Below are 20,426 nucleotides of genomic sequence, written 5' to 3' on the forward strand. Positions count from 1 at the left end.
AGGCCTTCCTGTCTTCCGCCGTCCTCTGAAGTTGGCTCAATTTCATGTTCGTTGCATCTATGACACTGTCTAACCATCTCATCCTTTGCCGTCCCCGTCTTCTTTGACCTTCAATCCTTCCCAGCATCAGGGTCTTCTCCTCCAGGGAGTGCTCCCTTCTCATTTGGTGGCCAAAGTATTTGAGCTTCAGTTTCATTATCTGGCCTTCCAGGGTTGGTTTCTTTTGGGACTGACTGATTTGATCTTCTTGCAGTCCAAGGGACTCTCAAGAGTCTTCTCCAGCACCATAGTTCAAAAGAATCTATTCTTCGGCGCTCGGCCTTCCTTATAGTCCAACTCTCACAGCCATACATGACTACTGGGAATACCACTTCTTTGACCATACGGACTTTTGTTGGCAGGGTGATGTCTCTACTTTTTATCATGCTGTTGAGGTTCGCCATCGCTTTCCTCCCAAGGAGCAGGCGTCTTTTAATTTCATGGCTATTATACAAACGGATAAATGGCTTCCGTTTCTTAAATGGATGGAAACTGAAATGGATATCAACAATAGCAAATTGCAACAGAATTATAGAAAGTCTTTTCTTTGCTACTGCCTCCCCTTTGCATTATCATTTGATATTAAACTTTATTTGGTAATTATAAGATTAAATATATTCTAATTAGCAAGTTAGTACTTTTAAGTTTATACCAACATAAACATAAGATATGTTATAATTGTTCATTTTGTAAGGTTTTTTTTTAAGTTAGTATGTTCTATTGTTTGTTATATTGCTTAAAGTGTTACTAAGTTGATGTTGTAACTGTGGAATGCATGTACTGGAGATTTGATATTGTTATTTGAGGCATATAATATGAGGCTTTTAGAGATGATAGATAGGGTTGTTTCCTGGCACCATCTTCCATTCATAAGATGGGATATGGACACGGCTATTTTGGGGTAGGAATGCACAGGAACGGCGTTCCAGCTGGCTTCCAAGTTGGCCACGCCCAGCAGGAACGCATTAGCATAATAGGCCACACCCAACAGCAGAAACTCATTAGGATTGGCTACATTAGGGCTGTGTGGCCTAACGTGCAAGGGAGTTCCTGCTACAAAAAAGCCCTGGGTTTGGACAACAAACAAGGTAAACAGAATAAGAAGCAAAAGGTGGGTGTGGCTGGATGAGCACACTTCTGGTAACATGGGGGTGTGGCCTAATAGGCCAATGAGCCATGCCGTCATGGGTGTGGCCTAATATGCTAATGAGTTTCTGCTGTTGGGTGTGGTCTATTATGCTAATGAGTTCCTGCTGGGCTTTTTCTACAAAAAAAGCCCTGGATATGGTCCCATAGTTTAGTATGAAACTACTTGAATTAAAGAAGATTGAAAGCTGGCTAGAGTATCGTTGGTGGGAAACTTGGGATGAGCCTGGCAGGAATTGAATCTAAGACCTTCTGCATTCAAAACACACGCTCTACTACTTGGCTGGTGCCTCTCTCCACAAAAAAAACTGAGAACTTTGCTGCAGATTGTGATAGTGTTAGCATTATTGTGCTTGAACATGTTGTGAGTGTTTCATGTGTTTTATTAGTAATCTTTACAAGCAACCATTGTCAAGTAAATCCCTTTTTAAAGGATCTTCACAGTTTATTTTATGGTTCACGAAGTGTGCGGAGCCTATAATGTTCTTCACTGTTGTTAATTTCATATTGCCTGTATTGGGGGGGGGAGCGATGAGGGAATGGCTTATAACAACCATGGGGCCACCAATCGAGTGATCGTGATGGAAATCTCAAAATACATATAGAACAGATTAATCAAGAAAGTGAGTTCAGGCTGCAATTAAAGCCTTGGTATGGAATGTATGCTCCAAGAATTAAGCCTATAGAAAAAAAACATTTTACAGATAGGGAATAAAGACATTGCAGAGGATGCAAATTGTTGTCTTTTCCATATCGATATGCCTGTCACAAAGGCACCACCCCTGCTTCTCACACATACATAACATTCCTCTTTGCACGTCTCAGAAGGACATATTTAACCACAGCACCTGTCTCTCACTGTCTCAACCCCTTCCCCCCCACACACTTGTTTTGGTCTCCTCCTGGGTTATACATGTCTGTTTCAGCTCCTGGCTGTCATTTTTCTTTGATGTGGACATGTGGAGGAGGAGGAGGAGGAGACTGGATTTATATCCCGCCCTTCACTTGGAGTCTCAGAGCGGCTTACAAACTCCTTTCCCTTCCCCTCCCCACAGCAGACACCCTGTGAGGTGGGTGGGGCTGAGAGAGCTCTGACACAAACTGCTCTTTTTCAAGGACAGCTGTGCCAGAGCTTGTGACTGACCCAAGGTCACGTCAGCAGGTGCAAGTGGAGGAGTGGAGAATCAAACCCGGTTCTCTCAGATTAGAGTCCGCACACTTAACCACTCTCTGTCTACTTTGAAAGGGGGCATGTGATGGCTGCTAGTGGGGGAGGTCTATAAATATTTTTAACTCAATAGGGGAAGCCACAGATGGCTAAAGTATGCAAACTTTTGGATTAGAATATTGAATTGATTATACAAGCAACGCCTCCAACCAATAAGGTTCGGTAAGGTTCACTGTCTTGAAGTTTTTGTTCCGTTGTGAGGACCCACTGCAAGTCCTCATTTAGTCTAGAGGCCAATTTGCAAGTTGCTAAAAGGTTCAACTTTAAGTTTGACCGTATTTGTGCGTGTCATGTGCCGTCAAGTCGCTTCCGATGTACAGCAACCCTCTGGATGAATGCCTTCCAAAACATCCTATTGCTTGCTCAGGTCTTATAAACTGAAAGCCACGGTTGACTTTATTCAGTCCATCCATCTCAGTCCATCCATCTCATCTTTTCCTGCCGCCTCTAACTTTTTTCTACCATTAATGTCTTTTTCCAGTGAATCTTGTCTTCTCGTGATGTGACCAAAGTATGATAAGCCCCAGTTTAGTCATTTTAGCTTCTAGGAAGGGTTCAGGCTTGATTCAATCTACAGCCCACTCATTTGTCTTTTTGGCGGTCCACGCGGGATCCGTAAAGCTCTCCTCCAACACCCCATTTCGAAGGGATCTGCTTTTCTTCCTGTCAGCTTTCTTTATTGTCCAGCTTTCACACCCTTGTATAGTAATGTACGGTACTGTGGCAGGAATTATCTCGATCTTGGTTGCCAGCGACGTTTCCTGACACTTAACAGTCTTTTCTAGTCCCTTCATGGCTGTCCATGTCTTGATCTCTTCCTGGTTTCTTGGTTGCAGCTTCCCTTGTGGTTGATGATGGAGCTTTTGTACAATTTTGTACAATTTCAGTTTCTTCCTTGTTAGCTTTAAAGTTATATCATTCTCCAGTAAATCATTACTTTTGTGTTCTTGATGTTCCACTGTAATGCTGCTTTGACACTTTCTTATTTGACCTTCATCAGTCGTTGTTTTAGCTCTTCACTTTTTTTTGCCAGTCATGTAGTATCATCTGCTTATCTCAAATTGTTAATATTTCTTCCACCCGTTTTCACTCCTCCTTCATCTAACTCTAATCCAGTTTTCCATATAATAGGTTGTATGTGTAGACTGAAAATGGGGATCAGCAATGGGCATTTTAGGAGCTGCGGTGGCCCAAGTGGTTAAGATGCTGAACTGCAGGCTGTGGAAGGTTGGTAGTTCAGGAGTTCGAGACCCGGGTGCCGCATGACGGAGTGAGCTCCCGTCTTTAGTTCCAGCTCCTGCCAACCTAGCAGTTCGAAAGCAAGACATTGCAAGTAGATAAATAGGTACCACTTCAGTGGGAAGGTAACAGCGTTCCGTGTGCCTTGGTGTTTAGTCATGCCGGCCACATGACCACGGAAACGTCTTCGGACAGCGCTGGCTCTTCGGCTTTGAAATGGAGATGAGCACCGCAACCCTGGAGTCATATTCGACTGGCTTTCGAGCAAGGGAACCTTTACCTTTAATGGGCATATTATGGCACCAATCCTCAGTCTATTCCCAGTTTCTTATTTTATTCAGGGCCGACCATAGAGGGACAGGAAGTGAGTCTTGCCCATTCCTAATTCCTGGTTCTTTCCTGGAAGTACAGCATAACCAGTCTTTTCCATATCGATATGCCTGTCACAAAGGCAGCAAAAGGGACTCACCCACAGAGATGGTTGGGGTATCTGTGTACTCAGGGATCCTAACTCAGACAGACTAATATAAATTAGAATATTTTTAAGAGAGCTACCCATCCCCCCACAGCCTGGTCAATATTGTGCATGCTTATTGCTATTGGAATGTTGAGACCAGGTAAGAGTAGAGTAGAGCCAGTGTGGTGTCGTGGTTAAGTGCGCGGACTCTAATCTGGGAGAACCGGGTTTGATTCCCCACTCCTCCACTTGCACCTGCTGATGTGACCTTGGGTCAGTCACAAGCTCTGGCACAGCTGTCCTTGAAAAAGAGCAGTTTGTGTCAGAGTTCTCTCAGCCCCACCCACCTCACAGGGTGTCTGTTGTGGGGAGGGGAAGGGAAAGGAGTTTGTCAGCCGCTCTGAGACTCCGAGTGAAGGGCGGGGTATAAATCCAATCTCTTCTTCTTCTCTTCTAAATTGAAAGGGGAGAAAAAGAGGCAGATGGGGAAGTCATTAGCCTAGCATCCTGAAGGTATGTCAGGTTTGAACAGGGCAGTAAAATGGAGTCACTTTAGGCAAAGTAAGGGTTTCTGCATACATGGGGAAATACCTAGGCATGCAGAAAAGCCCCTAAGAGGTTATAATATTCTGGAGTGGGAGATTTGGGTCTTGAGCTATGTTCCCTCTAAGCTGTGGAGTCTTGTGAGCAAAAAGTCTACTTTGTGAGCTGCTGGCTTTAAAGTTGTGAGCAAGCAATTTGGCTACTGCATAAATTAGTTTGCTCTGGAGCCCTTCTTCCTGGGCTAAGGAAAAAATGTGTGAGCCGGAGGCTAAAAAAATGTGAGCTAGCTCACACTAACTCAGCTTAGAGGGAACAATGGTCTCGAGGGGATTTCCCAGTCTTTTACCTCTCCCACACAATTTCTCATGGGACCCAAATTGTATCGATAGAAGGCTGAAATGTGGCATCTTCCAAAACTGTGTAATGATGAGCAGGGGTCATTTCGTAGAAAAAGAGGTGCAGGAGCTCATTAGCATAACTCATTTGCATAACTCATTTGCATATCCCACACCCCCTGACATCACTGGAAGTGTGTCAGAAGGCAACACCCACCGCTCAGGCTCCACTGGATTGTTTTGGATTGCTAGCTATTGGGGGGGGGGACGTGCAGCTCTGTCCTCGCAGAGGAGGGAGAGCTTGTACCTGAATAAAACGTGACCTTAAAAGTGCCACTGGACTGTTTTGGACTGGGGAGCCGGGGGGAGGGCTCTGCAGCTTACCTGGCTGCTTCTTGCTCTGACTGAGGGCTGCTGGGAGCAGGGGGTGGGGCTTGTTGCATGTGCCCACCCCCTGGGCTCTTTACTGCCGGAACTCCGCTCCTGTGCGCTCCTGCAGGAAAAGACCCCTGATGATCAGTATGAAAGGGAAAATTTGGATGCTCTTCTTTAATTCAAAAGTTCATTACTTCATATTGTTTTGTATTTGTTCCCTGGCATCAGAGTTTGCTTCAGTACTTCTGATCCGTGCCATCTAGGGCCCTGACCCCGGACAGTGGTGTAGCATCTTTAGCCGTGCAGTCCGTGAAGCTGGATTCACTTGATAGACCAGTGTGTGCCGAAGGAAAAGAGCCTGGCTTGAGATTTCTGGTCTGTGGGAACTGGGCACTTTTCCTGGGAGTTTATGGAAAGCGGTTTGATTCTTGGAAGAAATTAGCCCATTTCAACCCATGGTTCTGTAGCGAGAAGCACCAGTCTTTTGCCAAGGCAGTCCTTTGTCTGTGAGCTGTTTCAGGACAAGGGGGAAGTATCCATTAATGATGTTTCCTGTTGCCCTTCCTCTCAGGTGGCAACTCTGCAGAGAACGACTGTGCTTTTGAACCGGGGTATGCGCTCCCATCGCCCCCGGTGCCTGAAGGAATGCAGCACATTCGGATTATGGAAGGCGTGTCCCGCTCTCTCCCTTCCTCCCCATTACTAACGCATCAGTCGGTCAGTGTACGGCTTCAGCCCATGAAGAAGTTAACTGGTAAGGATCTTCCATGAGTTTATTGGTGTGTGAAATGCTGGATAAAACTTCTCAGCCCCAAGCCAAGCGGCGTGGATGAAAACAGGGATGCTAAAGTGCCTGCCGACTTGCGTCACGTGTGCTCTCTGTCCCCACTTTCCGTCAGAGTCTAGGGCAGGGGTTCTCAACCTTCCTGATGCCGCAACCCTTTTGTGGTGACCCCCAACCATAAAATTATTTTCGTTGCTATCATAAGACCCAGGACCGGCTCACTCACTAGGCGATCGCCTAGAGCGGGCCGGCCCTTAGGGGCGCCAAACTTCACCCGGCCCCGTACTCTGGGAGTTTCTTGATTATTTGTGTTTTTCATTCTTCCTAAAATGCATTTATTTTTGAAAAATGGTGGGCACACGGGGGGGGGGGGCGCCAGAAGGGATCCTCGCCTACGGTGTAAAATAAGCTGGGGTCAGCCCTGATAAGACCATCGGAAATTTGTGTTTTCCAATGGTCTTAGGCGACCCCTGTGAAAGGGTCGTTCGACCCCCCAAACGGGTCGCGACCCACAGGTTGAGAACCGCTGGTCTAGGGGCAGAGGATACCAGCAGTGAGTCTGCTAATCTGCACATGGGTCTGTCTACTGTAGGTGCCGGAAGGGTTGGATATTCAAATAGAAGAGGCGGCTGGATGTTTGTTGTTAACTAAGGATGGGAGTTTTTTACTTTTTGGTCTCTAGTTGAAAGATACCCTCAGTTTATCCAGAACATAAAGCACAAGTTTTGTGTGAGTTTTAGGGGCTGTTGATGAGGTTTATAGATGAGGTGGTACAACTCAGTGCTCCATTTCTCCACCCTGGGGCTTCCTTCCTCCCTCCCTTCCTTCCTCCCTCCCTTCCTCTCCCTCCCTCCCTCCCTCCCTCCCTCCCTTCCCCTCCTCCTCCTCTGTCTCCTCCAGCTGCCACCGCTCTCTCTGTTTCTCTCTCCCTCTCTCTCAGATTCCAGTACCCCTGTTCCCTTGTCTTCTCTGCCTACTGAGATCTCTTCCCCCCCCCCACTGTTCTTGGTATCTCTTGCTGCCTCTGTCCCTCTTGCTCCTCCCAGGCAGCCTTCTGTTGGCCAGTTGGAGGCTTCCACCTCTCCATGAGCCACTCCCCCCCAGGCTGCGTCTTGGAACTACCTGTATTTAGGTGAGCTTCCGCAGGTACAGCTGACGGTGTGTCTTTCATTTGGGGGAGGAGGAGGGGAGGCTTGGCTGGAAAGCAGAACACCTAATCTTGCTGGCCAGCTGACTGCCAGGCCCACTCTTGGAGTGCCCCTTTCTGGGAACTCTTTGGAGAATGCATTTTGTCATGAAGTCTAATGGAGGGGAAGGATGCTAGTGAGATTTGCAGATGCACCAGGGCAGAGGGATCCTCTAGCTACCCAAATCAGATACAACATGGGTTGTCAGTATTTTAGTTAGTTAGCACCTGCCTTTTTGTTTTATTTTCCTTAGTGTGCCTAAATTCTGTCCTTTGCAATACCCTGTGTTTGTGCCTTGTAGAAATAAAGTTTTGTTTAACTTGACAGTCTCGGTACAAGTCCTTACTCACCTGCCTGGCTCCTTGGCAAGCTACTGAACAATACCCCATGTGAGGTTGACTTTGGGCAACCACATGAGAGAGGGGGCCCCCTGGGTTTTACCTGAAGAGGTGGCAGTAACTTGTAAATGGGGGTGGGGTGGGGTTAAACAGTGGCTAGTCTTGCCCCACAACCTGTGGCACAGCTGGACCACATAGACAGACTGTGTGAGAAGGGAGGGGTGTGAACAGGACTTCCAGGTTTTGGGGAGAAGTCGGAGCTCCGTGGGATATATAATAGATCCCAGTTTCCATGCCACACCAAGTTGTTATTTGCTTTGTTGTTGTTGTTGTTGTTGTTGTTCAGTCGCGCATTCGAGTCCGACTCTTCACGACCCAATGGACCACGTCATGCCAGACCCGCCATCCTCCAGAGTTTGCTTAATTTCATTAATTAATTGCATGCCTCTCACAACAAATACAATACCTTTATTGGCATAACAGATCGAATACAATGTGCAGCATAGAGCCTCTGGATAGCCGGGGGGGGGGGGACACATGCCTCTCATATTTTCATCTGGCACTCTCCTGGGGTCACGTGAACACATGAGACTGCCTTATACTGAATCAGACCATTGGTCGATCACGGTCAGTACTGCCTACTCAGACTGGTAGCATCTCTCCAGGATCTCAGGCATAAGACGAGCCCTGCTAGATCAGACCAATGGTCCATGTAGTCCAGCATCCTGCCTCACAGAGCGGCCAACCAGTTCCTCTGGATGGCCAACAACAGAGCAGAGAGGCCGAGGCGTTGGGATTCAGAGGACTAGTGCCTCTGAATGTATAGGTTCCCCTCAGTCACCATGCTCTGCCACCGGGCCACACCTCTCCCCCCCCCATGTGACACAGGGCTCAGCTTCCTGTATAGTAGCCTGGCAAACTCAGTGCTGCCATGCCAAGGGCAGAGTAGAATGGGCCATGCTACGTCCTGTAGAGTCCCTTCTCCATAAGGGCATTGTGCCTACAGAAGCGTGGATCAAGCTCTTGTTTTCAAATTGTGGGACGTTACTAATGTTGATGTTCCCACCTCCGTCTTTCCTAATACCCAGCATACAAACACAGCTGAATGTCCCGCAACATGTCTTTAGGGAAGAATTACGATTATGCAACTAGAGATGTGAACTTTCCAGAAATTTTGAAAAACTGGGGAAAATGGAAGTATATGGAATACTTACTTTGTATCAAATCTAATTTTGCCTTTTTAACAACATAAAAGGCATCGTTTGTACCTTACTTAGCATATAAAATTGCACTGTTCAGCATAGGAATGCCTTAAGGTACTACAACTCCCAGAGAGTTGTTATTACAGCCCAGAAGATCATTGGCTGCCCTCTCCCATCCCTGGAGGAATTGTATAGTTCTCGATGTTTGAAAAAAGCAAAGAACATCTTGCAGGATTTGTCACATCCTGAACATTCCCTGTTTGAACTGCTGCCTTCGGGCAGACGATATAGGGCAATTAAAGCAAGGACAAATAGATTAAAAAATAGTTTTTATTCGAGAGCTATTATTGCCTTAAATGCTGTATGAAATTGGAATTTGGGTGACATTGGTGGTTTTAAGTTGTTATTGTGAACCTTAAGGGAGTTATGGGACAGTTGTGAATGGTGTGTGAGTATATATGAATATTGTTGTAGATCACTGAAATGATTGCATCTTTAATTTCGTTGTACTATGTACTATCTTAATTTTTGCCATCCAAGGCAGGGAAAAATAAAAGTTGAAAATAGAAAACAAATTATACTGTAAAGAAAGTATTATTTGGACAGAAACCGTATCACACATACAGTAACAATAGGTAGGAGTGCCACCATATTTGGATATCAGATTAAGCTCTGTGGCATTGAAAACACTGAATTCTTTATGACCATCAGAAACATTACATGTTAATGGTTGCCTGAACTGTTCACATTTAAACAATAAGCATGTCTAAAAATACGTTGTCTATCTACAGAGTACACAGAAATAATCAGTATATCCAATTCTGCATTCAATTTCATTGAATGTGGCCACCTAACAATCATTTTATGCTAATAATATGATTTTAAACACCTCTACTTCTGACTTTTAAATAGGAGCAATATAAGACTCATAACAATACATTTTAAGAGCATTCAGAGTATGATAACATCTTACTTTTTATATTTTGGCTTTCTCAAATGATAGCTTGTTTTCGGGGCAACTGCCCCTAATTTAGAGTCTGAATCTTCGTCTGATGTTGCTGCTTCTCCTTCTCCTTCGCTACCTTTGGTGCGGCTTTCTTTCTCTGCTTCAACCTCTCCTGATGGACGACTATGTAGACGTAGAAATTCTCATGCCTTTTCAACAGAGTCAATTTTTTCTTTCCCATCCATAAATTTAAAGATTGTACTTTCGGGTACTTTTAAAGATTGTACCTTCGGGTACCAGCCATCTGTAGGGGATGCTTTTCTTTTGTAAGAATGTCACCAAGTCTCTGTACTTCCTCCTCTTTCTTCTTATTTTAAATGGAATGTCCTTTAATACTTTTATTTCTTTGTCTTTGATCTTCAAGGTAGATCCATTTGTCGCTTTGAGAATTTGATCTCTCACTTGTCGTTTAGAGAATCTTATAATCACTTCCCCAGGCAGATTATTCTTCCTTGTAAATTCTGGAGATGATCTATAGATCATATCTATTTCGCTTTGTAAAATGTCTTTTTTTATATCTGCCATAGGTCCTATTGCATCACACATGGTCTGTTTCAGATTCTCAAATTTTTCTTCAGGAACCCCTTGAAATCTTAAGACATAGCTTGCTCTCCATTTGTAGCTGTAAAAGTTGAGACTCCTCCATCAGTCTCTTTTTTCCCATCACCTGCAGTTGTTTTTGGAGCTTTTTAGTGTTAGTATCCACTTCTTTTACTTCTTGTTCAGTTTTATCTGTTTTTTTTGGCTATTTCAGTCAATTGCAATTGCTGTGTGTCGAATTTGCTGTGCAGAGCTGTTCACTTGTTTCTGTCAGCATCTTTTCTAGCTCTGTAGTTGTGTCCTGTCTAGGGGCAGGACTCGCTGGACCAGCAGTTCCGGCAAGAAGTTTTGGTTTATCTTGTTTGTCTTTCTCGTGGGCGCCATGTTTGAGATTGTTTACAATTTCTCAAAGTTATCACAGTCTCTGATTCTCCCAACGCAGCTTAGTAAGTTCTTAACTGCTTTTATTTTCTATTTCTCTTGCTTCAATGTTCCACTCACCCTTTTTACTTAAAATGCAAAGTTCGCTTAGTTTCTTTTCTTAACGGGGGAGAGTTCCCCCCCGCTTTTAAAGGGTGAGGTTTTGCTTAGTTTTTGGCATTAATGCTTACTTTGCAAATCGCTTAGCCACCAAATGGGACGCTCTGCGGCGGGACCTTCGGGGCATTGGGAAAAAACCCTTTGCCGACAGGATAGCCGGAGGAAGAGCTTTCTTGTGCCCCATGGCTAGGAACCTCCTACAAAGGTTCCAGGGGTGGTGTGGACAGTCGCGCCCCCTCCTTACCACGGGCTCTGGCGGTCCTCTCCCAGAGGATCGGGAGAGGCGACCGCCATGGAGAATGCCAAAACCGGAAGCCTACCCTAATACAGTTTTAATCCCTGCCCTACATCCCATCCTCTCTCTCTTTCCTTCCATTAATGAAAAATCTGAGCAGGTTTTTCAGAATGACACATTTCCACTTCTCCACTATTGTCATTCTTCCACTTATTCAGAGTTCTTTCACAGCCCAGTTATATTAAATTCCAAAATGTTAGTAATCTGACAGTACAAGGTCCTTCTCTGCCTTCCAAGGCTTGGCATGGAAAGAAATCTCAGAGTCCATCTCAGAACTGTCCAGCTACCAAGAACACAAATGCTCTTTGACACTGTATCTATGCTTGTTTTAGCCTCTTCAGTTTCAACAGATACCAATGGAACCTGTCTCCAAAGGAACCTGTCTCCAAAGTTCAGATTCCCAGAGAAGCAACAGGGACAGAAGCCCAGCTAAGAGATAAGGCACAGCGAAAGAAATGAAAGTTCACATTCCAGCACATTAAGATGTTCACCCAGCAGCCCCCTGCTTCCCCTTTACACTGGCAGTGTAGCTGACACTTGAGTTCTTCCAGCCACAAAGTCTGTGAATGAATCTTGGCACACCACTCTCCCCTATGCCCTTCGTTTGGGTCCCAGCTGAGGCACTTATTTGGTGCCCGGAAGCCCATCACTGATGGCAGCTGACTTCTCACTGTGGTGAGGATTGGAGATCTCATTGCGTTCTACATCTTACTTCCTTAGGGATCTTCTATATTACATTTCTGCGCCTCAGTTCTCTAGTAAGCCATCAATGCTTTTCTACTCAAGCATGCCGTAGAAAGGGATCTTGGAATCTGTGGCTTCAGAGGGTTTAAATGATAAGGACTCTCCTACCATTCGGTAGTGAGCTCCCATCTCTAGTTCCAGCTCCTGCCCACCTAGCAGTTCGAAAGCAAGACATTGCAAGTAGATATACAGGTACCACTTCGGTGGGGAGGTCACAGCATTCCGTGTGCCTCGGTGTTTAGTCATGCCGGGCACATGACTACGGAAACGTCTTCGGACAGCGCTGGCTCTTTGGCTTTGAAACGGAGATGAGCACCGCAACCCTAGAGTCGGATTCGACTGGCTTTCGAGCAAGGGAAACCTTTACCTTTACCATTCGTATATTGCTCTAAACATATATTTTGTGATCAGGCATTGATGCTTTTTGCAAATGGTTTTCAAGACTACATGTGCTTCCATATCTGGAAATGCAGTTGCCAGACATCATCAACTGTATTACTGGGATGCATTGACAAGCCAACATCCCTGCTATGCCTCTCAAGGTCTTATTCAAGGGAGGAATCTGTAGCAGAGGCCGTCTTTCAGCAACCAAGAAAGACGGCTACAGAACTGCTGACACACCCAGCTCCAAGTCTGATGGCTTCTGGAGCTGAGTTTCCTGTCCAGATGTCATGCCAGATGTGGGAGGAACCTGACTCAAGGAGGCCAGGGTAAGAGTGGTCCAACTTGAGGGATGTGGCTCCCGAAGCACTGGAGAGGACTAACTAGTTGGGGAACGATAGTATGAGAGGAGCTAACAGAAGAGGTGGAAAAAGCAGGTGGCATAAAAGATAGATGCCAGGTTTCCTGACACCCCTTGGTGTGAGGCTGGTGCTCCTGTCATGGTCCTGTGTTGACCTGTGGAATGAAGAGACTGTGCAGGATGTGGACATGATTGCTCCTGAGTTCCTTCTTCCCTTTTGCATAGTCCAAGAACCCCTTGGTTTACTTGAGGACCTTGTGGTGGTGAAGTGAGCTCGCTTCTCTGTCCCTAGTCTGCTTGCGTAGTTCCATCCAGCTGAGCTTCTCTATCAACAAGGCCCCCCCAGAAACCATGCAGCCTCACAGTGACTCTCTTGTAATGAATTCTGCAGATAAAAATTGCTTGCCTCTGCTGTGATTTCAATGCCATGATTGATTCAGCTGAATTGCAGGATGGTACTGGAGTGCAAGTCAGTTCCAGTTAGCATGGATGAATTTCAGCTGGTGAGGCCTAATCAAATGTAGAAGCCACTTAGAAGTATGCAGGCTGCAACATCTAGACTTGAGACATGTCCTTCATGGCTTTTGGTGTCCAGCTGGGCTGGTTTGGTCACATTGTCTTGGAGGTAATAAATGCTTCTCTGAGGATGGGTGTGGTTCTGGATGTTTTGAAAGAAGTCATTGTAAGACCCTCCTGAACTCCTGAAGAAGGTGTTCCTAGACCCTAAATGACCTAAGTGGGTGCCATTCGCAGATCATTAATGCCGGTAGTCTTGGAGTTTGTTCTCCCTATTCATTACCCCTCCTCCCCTTGCATACCTCCATGGTACCGTATATCACTAATCTGACAATCCCAGTCTTTAGGAGGGTTTTTATGCTTGCAAGGTTCAACCTTTTCCCCTCAGTAGTGGTCTCCGGTAGATACAGGGGTGTGCCGTACAAGGATAGACTTTGTAACTGTAATCTTGGGGAACCTGATTCTATCACCCATATTCTCTTTCGCTGTCCTAAATATTTCGCTATTCGCAATGTTTTGATTCGCCCGCTTCTCCCTGTGCAGAGAGATTTTCTGGATAGGGATTTAAATTTCTTTCTAGCAGACAAGAGTCCAGCAATGACACTATCTGTCGCTGAATTTTGACTTATGTATGGAAGTCAAGAGTAGTGCTTTGTAAATCTTGTAAACCATGTTAGGATTGCTTTGTATTTTGAGATATTGGGAATATTGGTTGACGCTGTTTTAGTACTATCCCTTAAATTTTGCCTTTGTTCTGGTTTATCTGTGTTATGCCAATAAAGGTTTTCTCTCTGAGAGGGTGCCATTCTGTTGCCAATATTCCTTTCTTCAGCAAGATCCTCAAGTGGGTGGTGGCTGTGTAGCTTCAGGCAGTCTTGGAAGGGACAAATTATTTGGACCCATTTCAAGCTGGATTCAGTCCTGGGTTTGGGATAGAAACTGCCTTGGTTGCTTTGACCAACAAGCTTCATTTGGACAGTGACAGGGAGAGGGCACTGCTATTGATTCTCCTGAACCTGAACCTATCCAACTGGTTCCAACTGTGGCTGAGCAGGCCCAAGTAGCGTGTTTTTAGTTATTGTGTAAAAAGTTCGTCTGTCCCACCCTGCCACAAATATCTAATTTGTCTCTTAGCCCAGCCCAGGAACTTGATGGGATAAGCAGGAGCCCTCTTGTTTTTTCCCTTTCAAATGGCACTTGGGGTGGTATAATATTCAAAAAGGAATAATGATTTTATTCAAGGCTCTTTTTGTAGAAAAAGCCCAGCAGGAACTCATTAGCATAATAGGCCACACCCAACAGCAGGAACTCATTAGCATATTAGGCCACACCCCTGCCAGCACACCTCATTAGCACATTAGGACGCACCCCCACGCTACTAGAAGTGTGGCCATCCAGCCACACCCACCTTTTGCTTGTTAGTCTGTTTACCTTGTTTGTTGTCAAAACCCTGGGCTTTTTTGTAGCAGGGACTCCTTTGCATGTCAGGCCACACACCCCTAATGTAGCCAATCCTAATGAGCTTCTGCTGTTGGGTGTGGCCTATTATGCTAATGAGTTCCTGCTGGGCGTGGCCAACTCGGGAGCCAGCCGGAACTCCGTTCCTGTGCGTTCCTGCCCAAGAATAGCCCTGATTTTATTTAACTGGCAGGGGTTGAATAGTTGTAGTCAGGGGCTGGAAATGCAGAGTTGAAAATGGTTGTTGATACAGATTATACTCCTTTGTGCAGTCACACAAGCCAACCTTCCTTGCTGCTGCTGGTGTCAATGGCCTTAATGAAGGTGGTGGTGGTAGTATTAGTAGTGGTAGGAGCCGGAGGGCGCTCACCCTTCCTCCAGTGACATGCACATATGCTAAAGGCGCTCCCTGGAGTGGGACCCTTCCCACCGGCTTCCTAGCTAGAGCTCTGCACATTTTCTGAAGTCGCCTCCCTGTTGACCGCTTGAAAAACATCAGCTATGAGTAACTAGCCTGTCTTTTCTGTTCCTGAAGGTCATCTGAACTAGAAGAAGTTTGATAGTTTTAAATAATACCCAAATGGTTAGGTAACATCTGTGGAGATATTTGCAGTTTATCTGTATTGCATTTTTCGACCCAAACATGCTTGTGGATCTTGAAGCTCTAACTTGACATTTATGAGGGCTAAAAAGAAAATAATAATAATAATAACTGTTGTAGTAGTGACAACGTGTTCTTGGGTATTTGACCCTGCAGTTTTGAAACTGAAGCATTTTAATCAGCTCCTTCAGTCCATACAGGAAATAGATGGAAGGGCTGCTTCTCTCAAGAGCTGGCCAGCCATTGCAAGGGGCAGGGTTTTTTCCTGCGGAAGTGTACAGAATTGCGCATCCTGTCTGAGCCACCAAGGTAGTGTTGGTAGGATTTCAGCCGAGCGGCCTGTGGCTGTGTCTCCTGGTGAGGCGCCTTCCCTGTGAAGGGCTGGACCACCTGGCGCAGGGACGCGGAGTTCTAGGGAAGAGGCCAGAGGAGCCTCCTTCTCCTTTCCACCGGACAGCTGGAGGCTGGGATGGAAGGCCTTCTGGATTCCATTAATTCACATGGGATCCACGGAGGGATTGGATTCTCCCCCACTGGCCCCTATAATCCCAACCTTGCTTGAGATAAGCATTTGGTTTGTTGTGATGGTGCTGAGTCAGCTGCGTGTGGTTCTGTACCGTTTCCTAGTGCCGGAGAATTGGGTTTGCGTACAGAGTTAGGCTGTCTGTACACGATTCCATTGAAGAATCTCTGCATGTTCTGCTGTGGATCAAGTGACTGGTGTGGGATTGGGGGACACAGAAGAGAAAATAGTTTTGGGAGGAGGGCTCAAGCTAAGGAGGCGTGAGAAACACTAGCCTCTGACATGCTCCGAGCCACTGAGATTCAGTCAGGAGAATTTGTGGAATACCTCCTCCTCCTCCTCCTCCTCCTCGAGACCCCAGTGTGGTGGCCTCAGGTACCACGGGCACCCACTGGCACCTTTCCTGGGCACCCACCAAGTTTTGAGAAAGTGGGCGGAGCCACCTGGGACTTTGCAGATCAGGGCTGCCACCACAGTGTTGGCTTTATATTCTCTCTCTCTCCCCCCCTCCCTCTCTCTCCCCCTCTCCCTCTCTCTCCCTCTCTCCCAGTGTATTTTTAAAATCACCCGTCTTCTCCCCTTTGCCTGTGCCTCCTTTGTGTGTGGTTGGCTCCACCCGATGTGGTGGCCATGTTCTAACTGCACCCACCACCCACCCTGTGTCAGAACCCCAAAGGCGCCCACAGGCTCAGAGCGCATGGGAGGAGGACCTCCTCAGCCTTCGGCCAGGGTCAGCAAAGAAAGTGGTCCACTCCTGTCTGGCCTTTGCTGATATCATCGGTCAGAGGGCTGGTGGGTTGCTTGGGCAGGCTGAGCCCCCGGGTGTTATAACTGAGGAGAGGCTGGGCACTTTCTGTGCACCATGGGAAAGATATGCCCGCATTAATCCTGCCCTGAGCACAGAGGCCGCAGCACTCCCTGTAAAGGCCTGGAACGCAGCCAGTTCCTTTGTCAAGCAACTCGACACCCTCAGAGAATTGTTGGGGGTGGAAACAGGGAGAGGCAGAAACACAAAAATAGTCAACTGTAGGCGGAGTATTGCTAGGTTAACATATAATGTGTGTGGTTTTATGAAGGGACTGTGAAAGAGCATCACAGCACAAAGATGCAGGAATAAACCAGTAATTCTTGGCTGCTTCTCTTCACCTTTATAATGCAAGAAATTCTTCTGGCCTCTCTCTCTAAAGAGATTTTTAGATGAGTTTTTCTAAGAAGAAGAAGAGGAGATTGGATTTATGCCCCGCCCTTCACTACCGGAAGGAGTCTCAGAGCGGCTGACAAACTCCTTTCCCTTCCCCTCCCCACAACGGACACCCTGCGAGGTCGGTGGGGCTGAGAGAGCTCTTGACAGAAATGGCTCTTTTTCAAGGACAGCTCTTATCAGAACTACAGCTTGCCCAAGATCAGCCAGGTGCAAGTGGAGGAGTGGGGAATCAAACCCAGTTCTCCCTTCACTACCCAAGGGAGTCTCAGAGCGGCTTACAAACTCCTTTCCCTTCCCCTCCCCATGACAGACATCTTGTGAGGCAGGTGGGGCTGAGAGAGCACTGACAGAAATGGCTCTTTTTCAAAAACAGCTCTTATCAGAACTACGGCTTGCCCAAGGTCATCCAGCCAGGTGCAAGTGGAGGAGTGGGGAATCAAACCCGGTTCTCCCAGATTAGCTTTGCATTCTCCTTTCCCTTCCCCTCCCCACAACAGACACCCTGTGAGCAATGTTCCCTCTAAGCTGTGGAGTCTTGTGAGCGAAAATCCTACTTTGTGAGCTACGGGCATTGAAGTTGTGAGCGAGCCATTTGGTTGCTGCATAAATTAGTTTGCTTTGAGGCCATCCTTCCTGAGCTAGAGCAAAAATCAGTGAGCTGGAGGCTAAAAAACTGTGAGCTGGCTCACACCAACTCAGCTTAGAGGGAACACTGCCTGTGAGGTAGGCGGGGCTGAGAGAGCTCTTGACAGAAACGGCTCCTTTTCAAGAACAGCTCTTATCAGAACTACAGCTTGCCCAAGGTCATCCAGCCAGGTGCAAGTGGAGAAGTGGGGGAATCAAACCCGGTTCTCCCAGATTAGCGTCCACGCTCTTAACCACTACACCAAACCACTAAGAGGAGAGAATTGGGAATGGTTTGGAAGCAAGCAACAGGCGTGAGTTCTGTTGGGGAAAAGTGATGCTGGGGGAAATGCCTCCACAGTTATCATGACTCTTGGATAAACAAGCACAATAACGCCTTGGACTTGTGCATTGGCCCTTTTTACATCTGTGAAAAGAAAGCATCCGAACAAAGGCAATTTTAAATGTCTCGTGTTTTTAGTTGATTTCTAGTAACTATAACGAATACTATGGTTTAATATAATAGTTTGACTTTATATCCATTGCTTCACTTATATGATCTTCAGTGTTTTCAAATGACCTGTAGACAGGATCCCACTATTGGAGATCGGGTGCGTGGTGGGGGTGGGGGTGGGGTAGGCTCCGAGGCTCCTGCCTTCTGGACTGAAGAATATCCATCCCCTCAGTCTGGCCTCCAGCCTCCCACAAGCAAATGAAAACGGGGACACAAGCTTTAAATTAAAGACTGGCAAACGTGTAAGCTTTGTACTCCCTGAAGGTCTCTTGTCTGGAAACCTGCTAGACCAAGGCTGTTCTTACTTCTGGAGGTTTCGCGGACCCAGCATCAAAAGGGGAGGGAGGAGATGGCAAGACGCCACCCAGTCCCCACACATTGCAAGAAGACAACACACACCCTCCTGGAATGAAAACGGCCACAACTTTATTCGTTACAGCAGCTGCAAGAGTTTGGCACAGCATGGGGCAAAAAGGATCCGGGCATTGGCCGACCCACCTGCCGACCACCCTGCACCACCCCAGCCCGCCTGCTGGAGGGGGTCAACCAGGATGCTGGATTCCACATGGCAGGATTGTAGATTCCACGTGGATGGCAGCCACTTGAGAATGAGGGTGCCTTGACAGACCCTGAGCTAGGCATGCCCCTTGAAGCCCTCACCCTAACATCTCTTAAGGGAATCCTCCAAATTTTCAGAGGGGAAGCCACACAAGACCGCCTTTTCCCTGAAATGGATCCAGCTCCATGCTGATACTGCCACAAGAGACAGGTGAACCCGACCGGCCCACACCAAACACACAAGCTGTGCTGAATCCTGTGTAACTATATATCATAAGAACATAAGAAGAGCCCTGCTGGATCAGACCAATGGTCCATCTCGTCCAGCATCCTGTCTCACACAGCGGCCAACCAGTTCCTCTGGAGGGCCAGCAACAGGACCTTCCCCTGATGTTGCCTCCTGGCTCTGGGATTCAGAGGCATAGTGCCTCTGAATGTGGAGGTTCCCTCTCAGTTACCATGGCTAGTAGCCATTGGTAGACTTATCCACCATGAATCTATCTAATCCCCTTTTCAGGTTGTTTATTCCTGTGCCCATCACTACATCCTCTGGCAGCGAATTCCGCATTTTAATCACTGTCTGCGTAAAGTCGTATTTCCTTTTGTCTGTCCTGAACCTACTTCCCATCAGCTTCATTGGATGCCCTCAAGTTCTAGTATTTTGGGGTAAGGAGAAAAATATATTTGTCCACTCTCTCCACCCCATGCATAATGTCATAAACCTCTAACATGCCCCCCCTTAGTTATATCTGTTCTAAACTGAAAAGTCCAAGACTTTTCAGACTTTACTCATAGGGAAGGTGCTTTAACCCTCCTTAGTTGTCTCTTTTCTAAACTGGGAAGTTCCAGACTCTTCAGCCTTTCATCATAGGAAAGGTGCTCCAACCTCCTAATCATCTTGGTTGCCTCCTCTGTACATTTTCCCAGCTTTGCAATGTCCTTTTGGAGACACGGTGACCAGAACTTCCTGTACACAGTATTCCAACTGAGGCCTCACCATAGATCTGTACAGGGGCATTACAATTTTAGCTGTTTTATTTTCAATCTTTCCCAATAATCCCTAACATAGAGTTTACCTTTTTTACTGCTGTAGCACACTGGGTTGAGCCATCCACTACGACCCCAAAATGTGAAATTTTTTTTGTCCCAATGTACATCACCTTACAGAGCTGCGGTGGCTCAAGTGGTTAAGATGCTGAACTGCAGGCTGTGGAAGGTCAGTAGTTCAGCGGTTCAAGACCCGGGTGCCGCAAGACAGGGTGAGCTCCTGTCTCTAGATCCAGCTCCTGCCAACCTAGCAGTTCGAAAGCAAGACATTGTAAGTAGATAAATAGGTACCACTTCAAGTGGGAAGGTAACAGCGTTCCGTGCGCCTTGGTGTTTAGTCATGCCGGCCACATGACCACGGAAACGTCTTTGGACAGCGCTGGCTCTTCAGCTTTGAAATGGAGATGAGCACCGCAACCCTAGAGTCAGATTCGACTGGCTTTCGAGCAAGGGAACCTTTACCTTTTTACATCACCTTACACTTACTGAACGTCATTGTCAGCTATGCTGCCATGGGGGATGGGGAGTTCATTCTGTGTCTTACTAATTGCTATTGCATTCCTATCCCTGCTGTTCTGCCTTGCCTGAAACGCTTATCTCTACAGATGTGCAGGAGGAGGTTGTGTTGTCTGGAAGTCTCC

At 46.7% G+C, this 20,426-nt stretch overlaps 1 protein-coding gene across 1 annotated transcript in view; it reads left to right on the forward strand.

Annotated features, from left to right (window-relative positions):
* TANC2 (tetratricopeptide repeat, ankyrin repeat and coiled-coil containing 2) overlaps positions 1-20,426 on the forward strand; it is a 378,694-nt gene that overhangs the window by 120,660 nt on the left and 237,608 nt on the right. The window contains exon 3 of the mRNA XM_015424928.1: positions 5,934-6,116. Coding sequence (XP_015280414.1) covers positions 5,934-6,116 — 183 coding nt within the window. The remainder of the gene's footprint in view (positions 1-5,933; positions 6,117-20,426) is intronic.

This window comes from Gekko japonicus, unplaced genomic scaffold (genome assembly GCF_001447785.1).
Source record: "Gekko japonicus isolate JY-2015 unplaced genomic scaffold, Gekko_japonicus_V1.1 scaffold1630, whole genome shotgun sequence".
NCBI lineage: Eukaryota > Metazoa > Chordata > Lepidosauria > Squamata > Gekkonidae > Gekko > Gekko japonicus.